The sequence below is a fragment of the Glandiceps talaboti genome, chromosome 9 (genome assembly GCF_964340395.1).
Source record: "Glandiceps talaboti chromosome 9, keGlaTala1.1, whole genome shotgun sequence".
Lineage (NCBI taxonomy): Eukaryota > Metazoa > Hemichordata > Enteropneusta > Spengelidae > Glandiceps > Glandiceps talaboti.
Genome location: NC_135557.1, coordinates 25,997,367 through 26,022,485, shown reverse-complemented (window position 1 = coordinate 26,022,485; position 25,119 = coordinate 25,997,367). Strand labels below are relative to the sequence as shown.

The 25,119-nt window shown below is 35.3% G+C and overlaps 1 protein-coding gene across 3 annotated transcripts; it reads left to right on the top strand.

Moving 5' to 3' along the window:
- Positions 1–836: 836 nt before the first annotated feature.
- On the top strand, positions 837–12,627 carry LOC144440155 (homeobox protein PKNOX2-like). 3 transcript variants are annotated; one of them, XM_078129430.1, is made up of 8 exons: positions 837–933; positions 5,618–5,953; positions 6,489–6,660; positions 7,309–7,617; positions 9,082–9,648; positions 10,342–10,418; positions 10,799–11,001; positions 11,716–12,627. In XM_078129430.1, the coding sequence occupies exons 2-8, from the start codon at positions 5,664–5,666 to the stop codon at positions 11,934–11,936; spliced, it is 1,839 nt and encodes a 612-aa protein (XP_077985556.1). In that variant the 5' UTR covers positions 837–933; positions 5,618–5,663; the 3' UTR covers positions 11,937–12,627. The 3 variants fall into 3 exon arrangements, with proteins under 3 accessions (XP_077985556.1, XP_077985557.1, XP_077985558.1); XM_078129431.1 differs by having other exon boundaries at positions 7,309–7,632; XM_078129432.1 differs by having other exon boundaries at positions 10,799–11,006; positions 11,716–11,878.
- Positions 12,628–25,119: the final 12,492 nt, after the last annotated feature.

Below are 25,119 nucleotides of genomic sequence, written 5' to 3'. Positions count from 1 at the left end.
ATTGTTATGGTGACCTGCTATGTCTTCTATTCGTCTAATCACCGACACTTTTTCACTGCCAACCATTCACTTGTCGTTTTCTCTCCTCCCACTCCATCACTTTTATTCAGCCACGCAAGCTTTTGTTTTCACTATAAAATAAACCCATAAATATTTTACTTTCACATCGGCTAATTTATGAGGGAACCACCCATTTATTGAAAATTACGATGTATATTTTTAAAACAATAGTATTGTTCATCAGTTTGCGCGAACCATTTTCACATCCGAGACGTAGACAAACCTGTTTTCTAGTGTTCTAAAACTGACCCAGCGCTAGCTAGCTAATTTTCAGGTGATCGTGAGTTTTGGTCAAGCACCCACTGCTCGTTTTTGTTATCGTTTTATTGCGGCTATCTGTTTTGGCGGTGCTTAGCGATTTCTATTATTTTATCATTGTGGTGGACCAGCCTACTAATTTAGCCAAACATTTGTTCTGCTTTATCCACTGATGAGACAATAAAGATAATATTCAAGTGACGTAAGCGACCAACCGGTGACCTAGTAGCTTATTCCATCTGTACTTAAGATAGGGGTAAAGCTAAAGGACTGAGGGACAACTGTAATACTATAGTGATAATATGTTCGTCATCAAAACACAAAAGACATTCCGATTTGAATTCTGAACAGATGTTAGCTATTTTTAAGTGATAACAGATGCTTTAATCCTTTTTATTCAAATCTGTATTGCAACTCCACGATTTCCTGTTTTCTTTTTTTACCCACTTTTAAAAATGAAATGAGCTAAAATCCCACCCACTGATGAATTATTCATGACCGGTAGACATTATTCAAAGATATCACGTGATAGGTGTCAATCACTTGGGGGCCGTTGTTGTAAATTGACGGCCGCCAAAAAGCGGCAGCGTCCGTTGACGAAGAGTGACAGATAAGGTAAGATGTCAGTCAATGTCGCCCAAACCCCACAACCGCGAATTATTTAGGGACTGCAAATTGGCATATGCAGGTAGTCGAGTCGTTTGATTTGCACCTTTAGCCTCCGTCCCCAATTGAAAATCATTGGGGGTAAAAATATCCACGATTAGTTGAGGGTCTCAAAAACTGAAATTGTCTATCACGCTGCAAGATGAAATCGATCTGTGTTACAACCGGACATAATTCAAAACGAATAGATCGCTCTTCTCTTAAGTTCAGCCCTCTCGTTTGTGTATATAGATGACATTTAGAGGTGTTAGACAATGTCAGATTTATTGCGGCTGCTTTCCATATGGCCTGATCGCATCCACACACGTTGTAAAGTGAATTTTGACGCCTTCTGTTTTGTCGATCGCTGGCGTACCCACTTCTGAATACTCGCTGGAAAATGTGCCAGCGCTTTTGTTGCTTTTGTTGTGTTACTAGTCGGCGACGAGATTGCTCTTCGCGCTGTGCTTCAAATGGAAACGTGATTGAAATACCGACGATCTACTTTGAAATGTAGTCACTAACTGTTACAAATGCATTATGTGTAACCCAGAGGGTCAACAGAATACGTAAACGCTGTTTTTTAGTGTCGTAATTAGCTACATTTTCGCAGATTTTTTTGTAGCAATTCCCTGACGATAACAGCATCCAATATGGCGATTTGTGCGGTGGTTGATCATTAAGTCTGAGTTGCCCTGCAGTATAGCAAACTGTGAAACACGGCATCACGTACATACGCCGGTGAAAATGGCGGATGTTCGGACAGGTTTTCGAATTCTCGATCTTTCGCGTTGTCCATTAACCTGTATGCTGCATGCTAACCTGCATGTATGCATGATATATATATCGGCTGCGAGCCTCATGTGCAAAACCGCGCCATGTTTATTGTTTACGTTTGTGCTCAGTTTCAGAGCTCGTAGGTTGTAGGGCTTGTACGGAATGTTGTAGTTGCGTCCACTGTTTACAGTACGAAGTCGAAGTGTGGACACCGCAAATCGGGTTTTAGGGTGACTTCATATACACATTTCTGGTTTGAAGACCAAGTTTACTCCCCCAACTTCAATAACTTCAACATGGTAACTTGTTGAAAGGTACAGACTCTCAATATTGTACACTGTTAGTGTTTCTCTAAAAAATATATATATTAAATTTAACAAGAATAAGTAATGAAAAATAAATACATAAATATTGGAACTTAATCTTTTTCATATGTCCTTTATACCAGCAGTTCTGGTTACCCCCAAAAAAATCATTTTAGCATGTCTATATTTCAAGAGACCACTAGTTGTTAAAGATAGCAGTTTACTGTCATTTTAGAATTGAACATGGGGTCTCTCCTGTTTACGAATGATACGTCTCATTCCTGAATATCAATATATGTAACTATTATGTTTTACCCATGAGATTGTATGTGCATGTATACACCATTGTGTTCACATATTTATTCTGCTAAACTTTGGACCTGAACATTTGCAAGCAGAGAAAGAAATTAAATACTAGTAGCCTGGAGCTAAAATAGGTACAGTACTTATGAATCAGGTTTGGACAGCTAGGTCTAAAATTAATTATTCCCTTAAAAAAATGAACTAAATGGTAAACCATATAGTATAAAGCCCCATGAACATGTACATCAGTTTTGTTTTTTGATATTGTGAGTAGATTTGTAAATTCACATTGTTTGCACAGCTCTCAGTTATTACCATCTGTTTGGTATATTTTTGAACTTGAACATGTGTTCAATGTATGTCGTGGCAACCATACAGCAATGTGGGTTGTCCTCTAAATGACAACACCTCCCTCAGTTATATAACAGTGACAAGTGGAAGGAAGCTCTTAATTGATGGGTAATTTATGGGAGTGCTGACACTAAGAGGAACACCCACTGGACATTGAAATAATGGTTATCCCACCCACAAGTAAAGCTGTCAGTGTATAATTGATATTTCTTATCAAATTAATTAACTAGTCAGGTGATAAATCTGAATAACTTTACCTGTGTTGTGTGTATGGCCTTGGGAGTGGTCATTTGTTCAGGTTGATGGCATATGTATATGGGTCGACAAACTGATAAAGGACTGGGTATGAGTGGAGTGTGGACAACCTGGAAAATAGTAATGTCTGTGTAGTAAACATACCAATGCATTAAAACCATTTCTAGTTTTACCTTTCTACAATTTATTACAATATCCAATGTAGATCATATGTTTACAATTGAAAATCAAATTAGAACAATCTTGCAACCTAACAGGTAAAATCTACTTTTTGGTAAGAAATTTCATATGACCTAACTCTGCGTAGCTTATTCAAAATTATGGCATTTAAAAAACTATTATGAAAATGGAAAATGGAGAATAAACACAAAAGTAAAAAGTATCCTAAAAGAATAGTGAACAAACAATAGAGACTTCCTATTTTTTGAAAGATTAGGTGTCAAATTTCAACATTTTTATGTCTTACTAGACAAAGAAACTATTAAGAGGGTCAAAATAGAACAAGAAGATTAGTTTGTTCTCCCACATATACATACCAAATGTACATGTATGTGTAGTGCATATATTGGAAGTCATAGTAACACCTTTAAAATATATTATTAATAAGTGGCCCCAACAAAGATATTTTTTCAAATTGTTCCACCTTTAATTCTGTGTAAATAAAAAATAGTCCCAGGATGACAGCCAACATGAAAATTCAGTTCTCCTCTGTCCTTGTAGATAATGTATTGTTAAAAAAATTAGACATTGAATAGATACTAAATATAGCATTAATTATGTGTATCATCATATTATATTAAATTAGCAGGTATGGTTTTCTGTGTTTGCCATTTTTGCTACTAAACTCCAGGCCATATTCTTAGTTTCCATGTATCTTTCTTGTTGAAAATTTTGTCTGCAAATACAAAGAGCCATGATAAGTGTATATTGAAAATGTATAAATTTACTAAATGTTTACCTTTATACCACCATGTATGTATATGTACTAAATCTTATACGATTACATCATGTACATTGTTGTGTTCATGTATATATATGTAGTAAATCTTATATGACTACATCATGTACATTGTTGTGTTCATGTATATATATGTACTAAATCTTATATGACTACATCATGTACATTGTTGTGTTCATGTATATATATGTACTAAATCTTATATGACTAAATCATGTACATTGTTGTGTTCATGTATATATATGTACTAAATCTTATATGACTACATCATGTACATTGCTGTGTTCATGTATGTATATGTACTAAATCTTATATGACTAAATCATGTACATTGTTGTGTTCATGTATATGTACTAAATCTTATATGACTACATTATGTACATTGTTGTGTTCATGTATGTATGTGTACTAAATCTTATATGACTACATCATGTACATTGTTGTGTTCATGTATATATATGTACTAAATCTTATATGACTAAATCATGTACATTGTTGTGTTCATGTATATGTACTAAATCTTATACGACTAAATCATGTACGATGTTGTGTTCATGTATATTGTCATTTTAAAGTACCTTTATAACAATAACAGTTAAGATCACCTACTGTCAGTTATCACCTATTGTATTAATTGCTACCCACTATTTTGTTACACTCTGTAAAGATTCCAGATTTAGTGTACTTTAAACTTTACAGTTGAATGTTCAGTAATACATACAATGACAATGTCAACCTGTAGCCATGACAACAGTATACTGCCAGCACTATCTATACATGTGTCAGACTGGTGCCAACAAAATGACAATGAGCTGTTTATTGTCATTTTATTGTAATTTATACACTTACCACTGTCTCTTTTATCACATATAAATTAACTGGTCAAGAATATTAATGTATACGATCTATTATCATGGAAAATTTGGCATTGCCATGACAACAGTGTACTGACAGCACTAATGTGTCTGTGTATATGTGTCAGGTTATATTGTCAGCAATGTGGCAGACAACTGTCTATCACCATAGCAACAAGTCTTACTGGATCAAATCTGTACAAACTGTACTGACACTTTTTTCATCAAATATAAACCTAAGATATAGCCATAAAAAATTAGACAATAAAAAGACATTATATCTGTTAATTAGTAGTCAATATTATCTGTAGGTAGTGTAGTGGCAAGTTTAAATCTTGAACGAAAGCTAAAGTTTTGAATCTGTTGCCATGTTAAAATTGTACTAGTTCTACAATGTAACTGGAGTATTAGTTTTCGATCAGACAACACTGTATATTCACTGAAAATTGTTAAAATACCCAAAAGTAGACATTGTATAATGGTCGATATTATCCAAAAACAGTACAGAAAAAAGATTGCAATCATGGTCACCATTGAGGGCGCTGTTTTTTTGGTCATTATAGAATCCAGACCTCCAATTTCTAGAAAACAGACAATGAGATTTGATTTGTGCATTATACTTGTGTAAATATAATGTACCATAACTCAGCAGTTCATACAAACTTTGTTTTAGAAGCGTCAAAAAATCTAATGTGTTTGAGTATGATTAAAGGTAAATACCTTGAGAATCTCATTCTGTGTAGCTACTCCCAACTAGCTACAAAACCACTCTTGAATGTAGTATCTGGCGTTCTCACAAATGTTTGATGTTATCAAACAGCTTATATGTCAATTCTGATTTTTTTATTCAGATTCTAGTGAGGGCCTCTTTGGTCCGTCAGGAGATTCCATTTCACCATGCAGCATGCAGCGGGTCCTGTTCCGGTTTCCTTAGTAGCCAGTCATCACCAGAGTCTGGCACCACCTTCGTACCAGGATGCCCAGATAGTACATCAACAGCCACAGCAAAATAGTGGTCAACAGATGCAGCATGGCGGAGTACAAGTACGACAGGTGTCAACACCAACACAATCCATCACACCACAGTCTACGGTTCAAACCACACCCAGTGTACAAACACAGGAACAGACTGTCAATGCTGGAGATATGCAGGCACAAACTGAAAATGATAAAAGAGCAATTTATAGGTGAGTTAGATGGCCTCATTACTATTGTAGTGGCCACTTAACTTCTCAATGAAGATAAGGGTAAAAGAATAGATTCTCTTTCAGAAACACAATGTATACAGTTTACACCACACACACACACACACACACACACACACACACACACACACACACACACACACACTCACACACATACATACATACATACATACACACACAGAGAGGCACTCAAACAAACAAAACACTATAGACTGTAAAATACATACACCTTCCATATATCTTAAACAAGACTTGTTGATTGTTGCCAAATATGTGTTTTACAGTCAGAATGTACCAGTCTTGGTTGCTTAGATCAGCTTACAACAAATTTCCAGAGGGACAAGTGTACAAGCACAGTTTGAAAATGAACCAGATTGGACTCTGTGCACATAGCATGATTCTATTTTGTAATTGGAAATAGGAAATTCTTGTTTAGTTATACATGAAACCAGCCTTGTTTGAAAGATTAGAGTTTTCTGTATCAAACTATCGCATTGTTTATGACTCTTGTTTGCAGGCATCCACTGTTTCCTTTGATGACGCTACTGTTTGAGAAGTGTGAGCAGGCTACACAGAGTGCAGACCCACCAACGTCAGCAAGTTTTGATGTGGACATAGAAACCTTTGTCAGACATCAAGAACAAGAAGGCAAACCTTTCTTTAGTGATGATCCAGAAGTTGATAATTTGGTAAGTGTCAAGGCTGTCTATAGGTTGATAATTTGGTAAGTGTCAAGGCTGAAATCCATAATCTATAAGTTGATAATTTGGTAAGTGTCAAGGCTGAAATCCATAGTCTATAAGTTGATAATTTGGTAAGTGTCAAGGCTGTCTATAAGTTGATAATTTGGTAAGTGTCAAGGCTGTCTATAGGTTGATAATTTGGTAAGTGTCAAGGCTGAAATCCATAGTCTATAAATTGATAATTTGGTAAGTGTCAAGGCTGTCTATAAGTTGATAATTTGGTAAGTGTCAAGGCTGAAATCCATAGTCTATAAGTTGATAATTTGGTAAGTGTCAAGGCTGTCTATAAGTTGATAATTTGGTAAGTGTCAAGGCTGTCTATAAGTTGATAATTTGTAAAGTGTCAAGGCTGTCTATAAGTTGATAATTTGGTAAGTGTCAAGGCTGTCTATAAGTTGATAATTTGGTAAGTGTCAAGGCTGTCTATAAGTTGATAATTTGGTAAGTGTCAAGGCTGTCTATTGCACCATAGACCCTCCACCCACGTGGAGGGTCTATGATTGCACAGTGTGATTAGTGTAAGAACAAACAAAAAGATGAAAATGGCTTCCATACTCAAAAGTTTCATGCAAATCTTCATCTTGGTATTCTCAGATGGTCAAAGCAATTCAAGTTCTTCGGATCCATTTGTTGGAGTTGGAAAAGGTCAACGAACTTTGTAAAGACTTTTGTCACCGTTACATCACATGCCTTAAAGGCAAAATGCAGAGTGATAACTTACTTCGCAATGACATTCCAAATTATCCCGGAGGACCGGTTGCTATGACACCAGAACAGCAGCAAATGCAACAGCAACAACAACAACAACAGCAGCAACAACAACAACAGCTGCAGCAACAGCAGCAACAACAACAGCAGCAGCAGCAACAACAGAATCAAATACAACAAGTCCAACAGATACAAGTAGGTGTAATCTCAGTTTTATCACAAACAACAGTTATTAGTTTATTTACAAATAACAGAATAAGATCATTTACAACTGTGTACAAGATTAATACATTTCAAGGAAGTGTTTTCAAACGCTACAATATCAAACAACTTCTGGAAAATCTTGGGAAGTCCTGGAAAATCTACATCGTTTCTTGAAACTCCAGGAAAATGTATCACGGTATGATTGTACTATAAATGTAGTGAATTCCCATTGCCATTGTCGAATAAAGTACTATCACCATTTCTATCTATCTACATCAATAAGTGTAACCATGGTAATCTGTCTAGTAATTAGAATAACTCTAATGTTTATATCAATGAAATGGTTTTGACAAGATGAACTAGAGTAGTAGATGTAGTGTTCTAACACGATGACGGATGTAGTGTTCTAACACGGTGACGAATGTAGTGTTCTAACACGATGATGGTGTTAATAAAAGGTCACTTGAGGTCATCTTAGAAGATATAGTCACATGATAATATATGTTAATAAAATGTCATCTTACAAGATGGCTACTAAATGAAAATGTAATCTGAATTGTGGTCTAAGCTTAATCTGTGTGATGACAAGACAGTCATTCATTGCAGGATGGCGTCATTGAAAGCACTATTAGAATTTACCTTGTTTAGGAATACTGTGCCCCCTGATCCTTGTATTTCTTGAATTTCTTTGATTTACATGGTTGATTGACAGACTTTATAATTGATTGTGAATCGAAGCCATCTTTGTTTAGATTAAAATGTTATTTCAAGGTGTGGGTATGACGGGCAATGAGTATATGGTATGGTGTGTGGGGGTGGGGGTGGGGTGGGGGGGGTTGACTCTTGATGAGCAGTGTATGGTATGAGGGGGTGTAAATTGGAGGGAGTTTGATTTACAGATGAACAGTGTATGACTTTTCATGTGTGGTGTGTCACAGTGTTGGGGTGAGGTAAAGTAAGTGTTGGGGTTAGAACTGAGAATTCACAAATGTTATTGGAAGAACTTGATTAGCATAGGTGAACTTCTGTCAGTAGAAAATTGATATCGGATTTCACCATGTTTTGCAATGTTTACATTGATATGGCATCCAATCCAAAATGACATTCATTCATGTGTGTGAAATTGTGGCATGTCAGATACATAACTACCCATTACAATGACCCTTTAACAAAAACTGAGTCAAAGGTGGTACACTACCCCAAGAACTGCAGTCATGTTTAATGTCCACTACCCCAAGAACTGCAGTCATGTTTAATGTCCACTACCCCAAGAACTGCAGTCATGTTTAATGTCCACTACCCCAAGAACTGCAGTCATGTTAAATGTTCACTACCCCAAGAACTGCAGTCATGTTCAGTGTTTCATTTGAGCCAATAGTATTGAATTGACCTCAATTAAATTTATAGATATGTCACATGACTTGTGTAATCAGTTGACATTTGAACTCTTTCTAGGTTCAAACACAGCCACAACAACAACACATTCAACAAATGACAACTTCAGGAACACCAATCCAATCGGGAGCTACTGGAGCAGTTATTTTACAACAACCAAACCAAACAGGACAAGGTGCTGCTGTTGCGCAGGTCCAACAAACACAAGTACAACCAACAGTTACCATGGCAACAGTAATGAATGCAGCAGGACAAATTGTTTATCAACCAGTGACAATGGTCACCCCACAGGGGGTAATGACACCTCAAGGAGTAGTCACACAAGGAGCTATTCCAGGAACTGTACAAATACAAACCACCCCTCCACAGGCTGTTGCACAAGCACAACAAGTTATCTCCACGCCAATAATTCATGGATCAACTCCCATTTCTCAGATCGGAGTGCCCTCACAATCAACACATATAACAACTCCATCGGCGTCACTTACAGTTACTACTTCCACCCCCTCTACTTTTGATACAAGTTTTGCAGACAGTGACTTGCTAAACAAAAGAAAAAACAAGAGAGGCGTTCTTCCAAAACAAGCTACTAATGTTATGAGGTCATGGCTCTTCCAGCACATTGTGGTGAGTAAATTTGATAATAAAGACAATTATAACATAGCTGGGTACATAGTGGTCAATAAATTTGATTATAACATAGCTGAGTACATAGTGGTCAATAAATTTGATTATAACATAGCTAAGTACATAGTGGTCAATAAATTTGATTATAACATAGCTGAGTACATAGTGGTCAATAAATTTGATTATAACATAGCTGAGTACATAGTGGTCAATAAATTTGATTATAACATAGCTAAGTACATAGTGGTCAATAAATTTGATTATAACATAGCTAAGTACATAGTGGTCAATAAATTTGATTATAACATAGCTAAGTACATAGTGGTCAATAAATTTGATTATAACATAGCTAAGTACATAGTGGTCAATAAATTTGATTATAACATAGCTAAGTACATAGTGGTCAATAAATTTGATTATAACATAGCTGAGTACATAGTGGTCAATAAATTTGATTATAACATAGCTGAGTACATAGTGGTCAATAAATTTGATTATAACATAGCTAAGTACATAGTGGTCAATAAATTTGATTATAACATAGCTGAGTACATAGTGGTCAATAAATTTGATTATAACATAGCATCCATATCACATGATTGTAAAAATTAATGTAATACATTTTATGGAATTGACAGCATCCATATCACATGATTGTGAAAATTAATGTAATATATTTTGTTGAATTGACAGCATCCATATCCCACTGAAGATGAAAAAAGACAGATAGCAGGTCAGACAAATCTAACACTACTACAGGTCAATAATTGGTAAGTTTTGTAACTATGATAAAGTAATACGTTGATCATCTCATTTCTGTAAATTTACACCTACAGTTTCTATTTTGTGGGTTTGTCACTTTTAACCCAACTACTAGTATTAGACCCTATAATTTTAATGTGATATACAGTGCTTGGTTTCCTGTAGTATTTTCATGTATTTTCTATGTGTTCTGATGTTTTGTCGTAAATGAACAAAGTTTATTTATTGAGTTTGCGTGATATTGTGTGATCGTCCTCAACAATTTATATATGACCATTCTTCAAGTTTGGTTCTAGTGCATCTTATTATATATAGCTCTATCAGTCGGTCGTTTCCTCACCTACATTTTAAATTTGATGGAAACTGGACCTTTAATGTTGTCTTCTAGGTTTATAAATGCCAGGAGGCGAATACTTCAACCTATGCTTGATGCTAGTAATCCAGATCCAACTCCTAAAGCCAAGAAAAACAAAAATCAATCACGACCAACTCAGAGGTTCTGGCCAGAGTCACTTGCCAATGTTGGTATCCAGCAACAAGATGCCCATCAACAACAACAGCAGTTAGTACAAGCATCAACCACTGTAGCAGGTGAGGTGAGATCAAACTATTATTTACAATTGTGTGCAGGTAGACTAGATGTCACTCGGGTCAAAGGTAAAACATGGTTATTTACATATCCATTTTTCATTTACATAATAGTGTTTGTTGCAGGTATATAGTTATATAGGCAAGGGGCAAGTTCAGGATAAAAACAGTTTGTGATCCATTAGCTAGAATGTCCACGTCACTGACACTGTACTGTGTCAAGCTGTGGTAGTGGATGGGACCTAGTACAGTTACAGCACAGTGATGTAGACATTGGAGGTAATGGATCGCAAACCATTTTTATCCTGAACTCACCCTTCATTTAGATCAAAGGTAAAATATGGTTATCAGTAAAATGTAATTTCTCATTTGCATATTAGTGTCAGTTACAGGTGTGCTGGTAAATAACACATCATTTGGATGAATTATCTATTTACTCTCATCTCCATGTTAGTGTTTGTACATCTGGGTCTATTTACTAGTATCTTTCTAAAACAGACTAGATAGCCATACATGTATCTACCACGATTAAGCTTCATCACAAGTTGCCATGGTTATGAAACCTACCAGAATGCACTGCTTTTGCCATAGGGATTTCCCATGGTGCTAATTTTAGTGTTTTAGCAGAAAGGGGCCCAAAAATTTAGACCAAAATTTCTGATTGACAGAAGACTTTTAATTCTAATAGTTTTTGTTCTACTTTATTTTTGTGAACAGCCTCCGGGACAGATACTGTTACAACAGTAGCATTGAATACAACGGGAGTAGAAAACATGGCAGCTCTACAGGGGGCTACACTCTCACCTATGCTAGGAGTACAACAGACATCATCAGCAGCATTAGCAAACATGGTACACAATGGAGAAGACAACCCCCTGAACAGTGATAATGATGATTTAGGATTGGACAGTAGTTCGTCGTCAGGAATGGTTGATTAACAAATTTTTATCCTGCCAGTTTTTAACTGCCAAAAAAATAAAACGATTTGATGCCCGTCTCAGTCAGTGCCAAAACTGAATTTTTGTATATATATGATGAAACCTTTTCAACTTTCATTTTAACAGCCAAATCATAAGATTTTCTTCGTGTATTTTATAGATTATGAGTGTATGCCTTCAGTGTGCTTTTGCCTGACAAACTAATACATATTAGTAGAAAAATTCCGCACAGTTACTTACCTTTTAAATATATATATATATGTCGTGTATGTAGTTGTTCCATGCTATGCAATGAATTTTTGGTCTCCCATCTGCAAAGCATGATGGGAAACTATACTCTTGGCAAATTGCCAAGAGTTGATTTCATCATCTTAAGCATTCCCTAAGCTAGAGTTTTGGTCATGTGATCAAAAACACCATATTTCTACTCAAAGTATTAATATGGATAAAGTTACTATGTACAATCATGTTTGATTGTGACCTTTGACCTTATAAAGTTCAAAGGTAGCTTTGTCTTTGTTATGCATTCGAAACTAGCATATATGTACCACAAAGAGCAATAAATAATGTCTTTTTTAGTGTAAGGGCTTGTAGTCTGTCATCAGTTAACTTCTGTACACTACCATAGAGGGCGCTTTGCTATGCTGTAGCCATTCTTTAGCATAAGTGCTGTAAGCATGGTTGATTGAGCTTGTCTTGCTGCTCTGAGCATGTGTGTATGTGTATGTGTATGTGTGTGTCTGTGTCTGTGTCTGTCACTGGCTGTGTGTCTGTGCGTGAGAGACACTTAAATCTAAAAGATGCTGGACCAATTGCAATTATAACTAGTGGCGATGTTTACTCTTGGTGTCTAGTTTCTTAAAGTTTGGGTGTATCATCAGTTATACAGCCTTAGTTTTCATCAGTTCACCTAAACCCCATTGTTGCAACATTTGGTATATGTAAACTTCACTCTATTTAAAATGTTATCATTCAATGTAAATGTGCCATATTCTGGTTATAGGAAAGATAGAACTTGGGTAACTAAAATATGACATTAGATGCTGTGTTATAGATATATATTGGCTCTTGGTGTACATGTACATGTAAAAGTTCTGACTTTGTGTATTCACCACCATTGATGTTATGTTATGTTTGTCACTTACTCCCCCAACACTATGAGATTACACAGTTTCATGTGAGGTTTCCAAATTAGAAACACTTCTGATGTGGACTGTAAGAGGGGACTGTGGTTGATACATGTAAGATGTGATTACAATGACAGTATGACAGCAAGGAATATATTGTACAGAAATATCCAAGTAACATCATGAAGTCAAATGGCAAACAATGATTATGAAGTGAACAACATATACTGACTTGGAAGGGGCTCCTTGTTGAAATACAGCTAACAAAATTATAACTTTGTCTATATACAAATGCATAATAAAATTCCACTGTGGAGAACACTATTCACTTCTATGAATTTCATGAATTGTTTTAACATATTTTGAATCATGAACAGTTCTTAGAGGATCACACTGTGCAACTTAAGAGCAAACACCCAGTAGTGTTATGTTTAGTTTCATGTGGTTTTACACCTCGCGTGAAAATGCTCCCTAGTGTAATTTTCTGAATATTCAGATGGCTGTGGTGCAGATGTATGTAGGCATGAGAGAGATAAATGCATTTGATTCTCTTAATATTTATTATGACTAACAATCAAGTAACTGAGTATGTTGTGGTAGCACACCTATACTGGTTGATATTAACCAAAAACTTCACTTAAGTTCAGGATAAAAGCTGTTAGCGATCCTTTAGCTAGCCTGTCTGCTAACATAGACGTAGTGGAGTCACAGATCCATCACAGTGGACAGGCTAGCTAACAGATTGCTAACAGCATTTATCCTGAACTTGCCACTAGTCTTGCTTTCCTAGACTTGCCACTAGGGGGCTCTCTCACCTTGAATAGAGTCCAGGGAAATGTCTGCTAATAAGTCATTGGAATTCATGGGTGTCCACCTGTAGTAAACATCTGTGATAGATGTACACCTGTAGTAAACATCTGTGATAGATGTACACCTGTAGTTAACATCTGTGATAGATGTACACCTGTAGTTAACATCTGTGATAGATGTACACCTGTAGTAAACATCTGTGATAGATGTACACCTGTAGTTAACATCTGTGACATGGGTGTACACCTGTAGTTAACATGTGATAGATGTACACCTGTAGTAAACATCTGTGATAGATGTACACCTGTAGTTAACATCTGTGATAGATGTACACCTGTAGTTAACATCTGTGATAGATGTACACCTGTAGTTAACATCTGTGATAGATGTACACCTGTAGTTAACATCTGTGATAGATGTACACCTGTAGTTAACATCTGTGATAGATGTACACCTGTAGTTAACATCTGTGATAGATGTACACCTGTAGTTAACATCTGTGATAGATGTACACCTGTAGTTAACATCTGTGATAGATGTACACCTGTAGTTAACATCTGTGATAGATGTACACCTGTACTACTGTAGTAAACATCTGTGATAGATGTACACCTGTAGTAAACATCTGTGATAGATGTACACCTGTAGTTAACATCTGTGACATGGGTGTACACCTGTAGTTAACATGTGATAGATGTACACCTGTAGTAAACACTAATGTAGATACATTTTTGTGAAATCAAGAAAACTTGTTTCATAGAGTAGTATGACTGCCAAGCAATGTATGATGGGAAAAAATATCTGTAATACACGAAAGAGATCTATATTGCTATGTACATGTACACCAACTTACACGTTATATTGTGTAAAAGTACAGGGTTTATGTAATAATTGCTATAGAGGCTTTTAAAGAGTAAAGTTGTAAATATTTTATGTGTTTTGATAGATTTTAAAAGAGGTTTAGAAATCAGTATTTTTTGAGATGTTAGAAGTCATTGTGTGTGTGTGTTGACAAATCCTTTACTCTTGAGATTTTGTATATTATTTGAAACAAGATTGATACATTGTTACAAGAGTAATGTCTGAAACAGTTTTAAAGAAGTCAAACTTCATACACCAATACCTTGCAAGGCATAATGTACTTACAAACCTTGATTTATGCATAGTCACTTTGAGATAGGGACCGTGGTTTATGCTAAATGTTCCCTAGACTTAGCAACTGGAGAACTGAACCCTCTCCTGTAATTTCTGTGTCATCCCTGGACTTAGTAACAGGAGAACTGAACCCTCTCCTGTAATTTCTGTGTCATCCCTGGACTTAGTAACAGGAGAACTGAGCCCTCCTGAATATTCTGTGTCATCCCTGGACTTAGCAACAGGAGAACTGAGCCCTCCTGAAAATTCTGTGTCATCCCTGGACTTAGTAACAGGAGAACTGAGCCCTCCTGTAATTTCTGTGTTATCCATGGACATAGTAACAGGAGAACTGAGCCCTCCTGTAATTTCTGAGTTATCCATGGACATTGTGGTAACATGGATTCCAACCCACCTGTGTAAAATCAGTCTTCTCTGTGGTCAAAGTAACAAGGCATTGACCTTTCCTTTCATCATATTGCAGTTATTGCAAAAATTATCAGACAGTAAAGTTTGGACATTTGCATAAGCAGAGCTTTTCCTTGATTTGTGGAACTGGTTGCATACTCCTTGATTAATGATTCTATGGAATGACTGCCAAGTTGTTCATCAAAGGTCCAATGTAATCCATTCCATGATTAAGTTTATCTGCTTCAATCAATGTCAAGTTTATCTGCTTCAATCAATGTCAAGTTTATCTGCTTCAATCAATGTCGAGTGCATTTTCTAGAATTGTCAAACGTTTGCATTTCCTCTACAAATCACAGATAGTCACCATCTGTGAGCAGTCTTGTCAAAAATATGTTAAATTGTTCAGTTTCTATTGTTCAGCTCTTGTTTTAACTTCTACATCTGCACTGAGTGTCTAATCAATCATTTTATTGAATATTTTCTTCATACCCAGCTGACTTCAGTGTCCAGGGATGTGTTAGTGAAAAAAGTATGATCTGCTGAAACTATACATATAATTCAACAGTTGAATCTTTAGTCTTCACTTACATGTGATCAATAGATGTCATCATGTGACTTGCATGTGATCAATAGATATCAACATGTGACTTGCACGTGATCAAAAGATATTATATGACTTGTATGTGATAGATACCAAGATGTGATTTGCATGTGATCTTTGGAGTTCAACATGTGACTTACATGTGATTAATAGATAGAAACATGTGACTTGCATGTAATCAGTTCATATCTACATGTGACTTTGGATGTGATCAGCAGTTCTTAGAATATGATTAACATATATTGCTTGAATGAAAACCTTATAACTTTCATGTGATCACTATTTGTTTTATACTTACAATTGCAAGCATGACTTATTAACATGTGATTAGTCACATGCACAAAACATGTACCCATGACTTATATTAGCAAATGACTTGCATGTGATCAGTCATTATCAGCATATAGTTGACTCGCATGTGATCAAAAGTTATTAACAAGTCACTTGCATGTGATTAAACGATGTTAGCAAATGATGTGCGTGTGATCTAGAATTATTAGCAGGTGACTCACATGTAATCAAAAGTTATTAGCATGTGACTTACGTGTGATCAAAAGTTATTAGCATGTGACTTACATGTGATCAAAAGTTATTAGCATGTGACTTACATGTGACCACCAACTGAGAACACACAACTCAATGAAGACAATTATGTACATGTATATGAGTAGTTTTAGTGAATGACTTGTACATCATTTGTAATGCACTTGATATTTAACAATGCAGATCTACGCAAGACACTCTGATTTCATGTGTGACAACTTTGTTTTTATTTTATTTTTTCAATGTAAAGTTTCTTACTTTTTTGTAATCAAGAGTACATACAGCTTATCTTCATTTTTTGGCAGTTTATAGTTTATAGACTTTTTTCTGGCTAACTGAGCAGCAAAGGTGTTTTACGCTGACAACTTGACAACCTGTATAATCTCACCGAATAAACTCAGATGGTAATTTGAATGTTTTCCCAAATATGTATACTAACAAGCTGTATTTGCATAAATGGTTGCATACTAATTAGCCATATTTGCATAAAAAGTGTTGCATACCGATTAGCCATAGTAGATAGGAAGATAGCTGTTATTTAATCAATGTTGTAAAGTTTTTATTCAACTATTACGTAGGAGTTATCCAAAACCTTTGTTCATATTGTGTTGTGTTACAAGCACACAAAGATCATATCATTTAAAATAATTATGTAATCACACTTTTTAGTATGTGTAGAAAAGTGGCAAATGAGATATGCAAATGTTTATGTAATTTGCATATTGACCATGTCATGACTTTTAACCATTGTACTACTATGTGTCATGAGATAATCACAACCCATAGCTGTCCGTCCCAATGTTAGAAAATTAATTTAATCTATTGTCTGAAAAAAGGTAGAAATATTCTCAGAAGCCAAAACATATTGTTCTGCTGGTGTAACACAAAATAATGACATGTTGTATGATAGCCAAACATACAGGCAGGTAGTTTAAAACAACTGTATACTGTCAACCTAGATGTTTCCACTTCTAGAAAATTTTACAATTTTGCAATCTTCAGCTAGCTCTGAAAGACTAATGACATCCTATGACTGGAGTAAAGACTGCAAACACATATACATTAGTTTACACATATAAAGACGGTATGCCAGATGTACAAACACCTGTATAATGTTGACATCAATTTAAACTACATAGAACATTCTACTATATGTTGTAACAATTTTAAATATTTAGTTACAGTAGAAGTTCCCTATTGCTTTAAAGTGGCCATATGGATGAGAATTTGATATTTATTTTGGAATTGTATTTGATAAAACAGCTTCACTAAGTTTTTCGACTTGAAAAAATAATGTAAAATAACATATACCAAGTCCATGTTCGCAACTCAATAAAATGTAAAACATTAAACAATGTGTAAAATGTTTGTTATTGTACGTACAATAACAAACTTTTTACACTTTTTGCATCTTTTTGCAATGTATTGAGTTATGAACATGGACTTGGTATATGTTATTTTACATTATTTTTTCAAGTCGAAAAACTTAGTGAAGCTGTTTTATCAAATTCTCATCCATATGGCCACTTTAGGTATCTGGTCATCTTTGAGTTAAAAATCCAGCTTGTAATGAACCTTGTTTTGAAAATTGTATTTTGATGTCAAAACTCGCTGCTTTTTTAACAAAATATATTTTTCATGTGTAAATGTGTTGGACATTTAAAAATATCTTATTCATTTGCAGAAATGTTGAATTTAATTCCACCTCTTGTAAAGCAATGGTACAGACAATCTTGAGAGTATGGGTCATAGCATAGGCATCTACACACATGGCACTTTCTATGTAGATGTAATCTTTGACTTCTTAGAAATAGAAAACAAATATATTGAAAATCTGAATGATGGCAAAAATTTTATAATGTAATAATATAAACCAATATCTTCCTTAATACAGCAATAAAAGAAGATATTCCTTTATTAGATATTATTGTCTTAGTGTATGTGTAAATTCGAAGAATGTGAGAAATGGAATTGTCACCCCCGGGTTGTCACCTTTGCCACCAGGAGTTGGACATCAGGTTTATATTGTGTAATATGTTTGAATGGATTATAAATGAATGGGATTAATATCGCTGAGAAGTATATGTTTTGATTGATGATAGATATATTTATATGATATAAACTTTATGGAAAGATTATATCTGTGAAGTAAACGTTTCGGTACATTTCGCTTCACTTGAGATATTTAGTGACAGCGACCTCTCGTGATGAAAATTGGAAAACATTAGATATAAGAAGTACAAGTGCGGAAGGCAAAGATCCCGGATGGTAGATAAACAAGTCGCCAAGTCAGTGAAACTTGAGAAGTGATAGTGGGGGCCAGAAGTTACATTCCTACTAGCCGTCCACGCTGATCATGGTACAAATCTCATGACGCTACGCCCAGTCGAGTCTTGCGGATTTTACCTCAGATTTCCGTTAATTTCCTAAACATGTGTTCCCGTGGAGTGGTGGTTTTTCTCCTTTTATCTTGCCTTCTTTCGTCCACTTTCGGCGGTAAGTTTTACGATTTTGAATTTCTCTCAACGCTCAATCACATAATTTCTTTTACCCCCCCCCCCCAGTTGTACAGCTAGTACGTTACCGTTCACACACAATTTACTAAATGTTATCTCTCGTTATTATTGTTCATGTCCAAGACAACCCAGTTTGTGTTTTGAAATACGATTTATAATTTCATTTGTGGGAATTTGTCGGTCATCTTTGGTTGTATTGTATACAGTATAGAATTATATGCAAGTTTGTTTGATAATGTTTGCCATGGTTTCACTGTCTGGGTGATAACAACCACTATTACATATCGTGTTGATAACATGCAGTCTTCTAGCCCTTTCTATGGTGAATTTGAGTATTAGGGTGTCTCGACGGATTGCGGCGCATTTTATGGGCGTATAAGTGTAAGAACTTGAAGGGGACCTCACATCGTAGATAATGAGGCCTCCCGGGTACTGGATATTTACGATGTGTTTGAAATTCGTGCATCGAAATTTATTTGAAACTTTCAATTTTGTCAAATATTTATTACGACGAGTCATGGTTTCAGTACGAAGGTATGAGAAACATTTTTTAAAACGTCAGAGCAAATGATTTATAGAGTAGTTTGTCTGTGTGATGTGACGACCACGATAGTTCGTAGATTCCAACGTCTTCGTGTGTGTATCTGTCTTCAAACTAAACAAACACGTTGGCAGATCGACTAAACCACTAACAGTAACACACATGTTTTATTTCAAGAGTGTGTTCAAATTTCTCTTTTTTTTCCATGGAAAGGTCAGATATCTTTAAGTGCAACATGTTGAAACTGACCTGTCATTGCTTTGTTATGATGTAGATAAGTGTTTTTTCTCCACATTTGGTAGTTGTCTGATCGTGATGGATTCAATATTCGATCAGATGGTGTCTCATTTTGAAGTTATCAGTTACCTTCACAAGGGAATATTTACAAAAAATTCGCACCGCCAACATAAATTTGGCATTTTCTGCAAGCAGGACTATGGTTTCACAGTAAAAGAGTTGATCTAGGGATATCCTGTATCAAATCATTCCGATCTATGATAGGGGTCAGAGACCACATTGCCATCCTAACTATAAAGAGTAAAATTTTAGATTAGTTTGGTACCAATCAGCTTTCCAAAAAGTGCAATTCAGATCATAAGTTTTCTGTATTATCTTGGGGGTAACCAAATCTTTGGAACTGTGGTAGTTATATTGTTATTTTTATCCAGTCTGTACTGACTGATCACACATGGAGAATGGAATTAGTATGCTTCTGTAATGGGTTGTTGCACATTGTCAACTCTATGGGGAGTCAGTTAGAAATCCATGTTGTTTGTGACCTATAATAGCATTATTACACTAGTAGTGGCTTGTTGGCAGAGAACAAGGGAAGACTTGATATGTATATCACTGTACTTCAAGGCTGTTACTGTATACTTCACCAGTTCCCAGATCATTAGTCTGTTTTAGATCAAGTCAAAATAGTGCATTGATCAGTACTGATTCTCTTTGGTTCATGTTGGCCTTTCATATTGTCTAGGGGTGAGTGTGTGTTACACTACCACTGCAACAGACAGGCAGTGTCTTTCTAAAGTTTTGGAACACTATACTGGTAATAAATTGAAAAAAATATAGTAAAATTTGTAGCTAGATATTCCTACCTTGTACAATAACTTTGATGGGAACTTGAACCCCAGTAAAATGCCAGGGTAAGTCTGGTAGAAATGAACTTAACAAAAAACACTGGCTATGGTATACAGTAGAGGTTAGTGGAACACTTGCAGTTAATCTATGTCCTGACTGGTTCAAATTAAAGTGTTGTTTTGAAACTTCATTAACAGTTCTGTACCTGGCCTGTTTTAAAACATCAAACTAATTGGTTTTAACAGATAGAAAGAGTTACTATAGGAACTGAGTACACTTTATTCCTACATTTTATTGGTAGTTTTAATGGGTTTGGTGTAGTTTTAGTAGGAAATGGGATATTGTAGTAGTTAGCTTCTGTACATCTCTATTGTATCGAAGTATTTATTTGATAAGTAGAAGATCAAATCTTGTCTTTGTACCCTGGACTACTGCTAATTTGGTAGTCTAGATAGTGTTTAGTAGTCTATAATGTACCCTAGACTACTGGTAGTCTAGATACAGTGTTTAGTAGTCTATGTCCCCTGAACTACTGCTAACTTGGTAGTCTAGATACAACAATGTTTTAGTATCTGTGTATCTGTATGCCTAGGACAACTGCTAATTTTGAATCCCTGGGTAGTCTCAGTTTGATAATAAAACTACTAACTAGTGAGTAACTAGTGAGTAACAATTCCTGGTAACAATAGACAGTCATAAGTTGTAGCCAGAGGCATTATTTCATAATCTCAATCAGGGAAGTGTTTATTTAATGTATATACAACTACCAAAGTATGCAGTAGAGTAGTGACTAAAAGATAAACATTCTTACATTGTTTAGGTAAGCCAGATTTCTTTGCTTTGGTCCATTGTGAGAAATTCACCACGTTTGCTGTATAGAGAAATAGTATGATTTATATATATGAATTAAGACATCTGTATACTACTATGTAAGGATTTTCTACCCCCACTGTATCCCTGTCACTTTCCCTTTAGTTTATTATGTACACAGAATGTGATTATTATTTTTGTTTGGCCTGAAAACAGATATTGTAACTTTTAAAAGTTATTTAAACCCCTCAAGGAATAATTTGGATGAGCTATTTATTTTCCTGCAGAGCTGTTTTCCTGGTTATATTATTAGTGTAATGTTTATATAAGTCATTAATGGAGTCATAATGGAGAAACAGATGGCATGGCCATCTTGTAATCTGAATGTTGTAAAGTGTTGCCTTGTCTTTGCCATTTTCTTCTGAATGGCAAAAGTCCTTAATGGTAAGATTTGAACCATGATTATTCCCCAGTCTACCCAGCTGCATAATTGGGGACCTGGTAGGATAGAGATTGCATTGTGAATGCTTTAATCCTATGTGCTTATAGAGGCTGCAATGGTTTGTATGCTCCCCAGGGAATTGAGGAAGTAAAGGGCCATTGTGCCACTATTGATCCATGCCATGGGGGTACTTGTTAGGACCTGAAGCTCTCTGGAAGATATTCACATTATATTTATAAAGACACTTGATTTTTACAGGAAATTTTGATGTAAAGCCTAGGCTAGGAAACTTGTGCAGATTTTACTTATTCCTGCCTTCAAGGAAAATAATGCTTAATTCTTCCCATGTCCAGACATGTTTCCCTAAGGAATTATTGTGATCAATATGAGATGTGAAATTGTGTGATGTGTGCTATATGTTTGTTTTAGATTTTAGAGTTTAGAATAAGTTTATTTATACAGTGGCATGTCAATGAAAACTTTATCCACACTGCTGTACAAATGGAAATAAAATAGAAGTAACTAAAATCTAGTAATACTAATACATAACGTGATAGTCCGATACTGGAAATAGTTTCCTGCTATAACTAGAAGAGTATTTCCTTGATTTGACAACCAACAATATACTCACTAAAAATTGTTGAAATACCAATAATTAGATGTTAAATACAAGTTTATTAGTGGCTGATTTTATCCAAGAAATACAGCAATGGGTTGAAATCATAATAGTATTAGGAGTGCTGATTTAAGGGTGCGGACCTAAAAATCAACTTGATTGAATGTATTGCACTATATTTGTATATGGCTTCACAAATACTTTTACCCCCAGGTGATTCAATACTGTGCATGATTTACAATATCATGATTAAGTCATTATATTTTTAAAATGTTATAGTTTTAGCCAGTGCAGCTGTAAGAAATGAGCCATACCAAGAAAAGGTGTGGCACATAGCTGCTATTTGTTTACACAGTATTTCCTCCACCATAGCATTGACCTTGTCTAGCATGCAGGGTTAATCTACAAATGAATTACAAACAAGCAAACAATTCCTGATAACAACAAAGATACCCCCAGTTTTAATAAATGTTACCATGGAGATGAGACTATATAGACAGAAGTGTTTGTATAAGATACACAGCTGTGTTTAACTTTGTGTTTAATTATCAGGATTATCATGTTTAAATCCAGTGGTGTTAATAGTGTTAGTAATCAGCTGTGAAGTGATATGTTAATACAGTGATAAACAAAATAGTTTAATTACAGTTATTGGACCATTACAAATAGCAACTAGACACTCTCTAAACATCATTATACCATGCACAAACCAGGTTCAACAGAAAATATCATGGAATATATACTCTGGTCGTTCTATGTCACAACAACACATTTGTACATCGTTGATTCTGCTGTGTTTCTTCTATGTCACAACAACACATCTCTACATCGTTGATTCTGCTGTGTTTCTTCTATGTCACAACAACACATTTGTACATCGTTGATTCTGCTGTGTTTCTTCTATGTCACAACAACACATCTCTACATCGTTGATTCTGCTGTGTTTCTTCTATGTCACAACAACACATCTCTACATCGTTGATTCTTCTGTGTTTCTTCTATGTCACAACAACACATCGCTGTGTCACAAAAACGCGTCTTCGTCTTTGGTTCTTCTGTGTTTCAGACACAAACATGAAAATTGTTATCTGAAATTTCTGATTGTACACTTCAGTCTTTGTCAACAAAATGACACATTATTTTTATGGAACTATTACTCAGAAAAATAAAAACTGTAGGATGTGTTGTCTTTTTTTTCACGTAAAATATACTTTTGGTACATGTTGGGTAAGTTTTTTGTATGCTGTGCTAGCAGCCACTAGTTTTTGTTGAGGGTCAGTGTATAGTTACAATTTGCTGGCATTCCTTCTGTGTACAGGGTCTCATAAAGAATTATGGGTGAATACAGGAAACCATAAATTTTACCCATAGTTTGTCAGTTCTACTGTTTGAAATTTCAGTGAAAATATTTAGTAAATTATATACTGCAGGGTTTTGGTTTATTAAGATAGACACAAACTAAAACTATTGTTTGATGTGGTAGACTATAGGAGTGGGTGATGCCAGTTTCTCTGTTATGTGAACCAATCATCCTGTGATCAAGCGCTTGATTTACTAAGATAGACACAAACTAAAACTATTGTTTGATGTGGTAGACTACAGGGGTGGGTGATGCCAGTTTCTCTGTTATGTGAATCTAATCACCCTGTGATCAAGGGTTTGATTTAAGATAGACACAAACTAAAACTATTGTTTGATGTGGTAGACTACAGGGGTGGGTGATGCCAGTTTCTAATCTAATCACCCTATAATCAAGATCATGAAGATAGTGTAAACAAATTGGAAGGCCACAAAAGTGTACTCTGCAAGATCATGAAAGTCATCAAAAACAGTAGTGTGCACACAATTACATTGTAAACAACGTCCAATTACATTGTAAACGGACGTCCAATTTTCCAATTACATTGTAAACCAACCATCCATTCAATAGCTTATGTCTACATGTCTCAACAATAATTGCAGTTTGTGTCTATCTTATCTTAATAAGTCAAATCCTTGATTACTGCTGTCATAATTTTAGGAAGGTCTTTTGACTTTGCATAAAATGTTTAGGTTCACTAATTAGTTCTAATCACTGCAGATCTCAAAATACCATCTTTTGGTCTGTTTGCTCTGGACAGGAACTTTTTAATCTTGGTCAGAAAATCACAATTTTCATAAATTCTTGTCTACATAGCCTCAGATAGGTGAAATTTCAATGCTAGAAGTACATTGATAATAACTTCCCTATTTCCAGAAATAGGTTTTTAGAGTCAATATTAAACTTCTACAAATTTTTTACATAATAACCTGGAAGGGAGGGAGTTACCCAGACTTCAAAGATTTCCATCTTGTAATGTAAAAACATGTCTTCAGAATGAGATGGATGTTAATACTTGAATCATATACACTAACAGTTAATCTCGGTAGCTATCATAAAGTAGCAAAGTTTTCAACAAGCCATAGTCATTAATTACGTACAGCCAAGTATATCTGATACTATCAAGTCATCCATACAGCTCTTAGTACCATGGATGTCATGACCTCAGGATGTGTCTCACATTGATAAA

Coding starts and splice junctions, on each gene's coding strand:
- LOC144440155 (XM_078129431.1), top strand. CDS start 5,664: ATGCAGCATGCAGCGGGTCCTGTTCCGGTTTCCTTAGTAGCCAGTCAT. Junction 7,633..9,081: donor TACAAGTAGGTGTAATCTCA/GTTTTATCACAA, acceptor AACTCTTTCTAG/GTTCAAACACAGCCACAACA. Junction 10,419..10,798: donor CTACTACAGGTCAATAATTG/GTAAGTTTTGTA, acceptor GTTGTCTTCTAG/GTTTATAAATGCCAGGAGGC.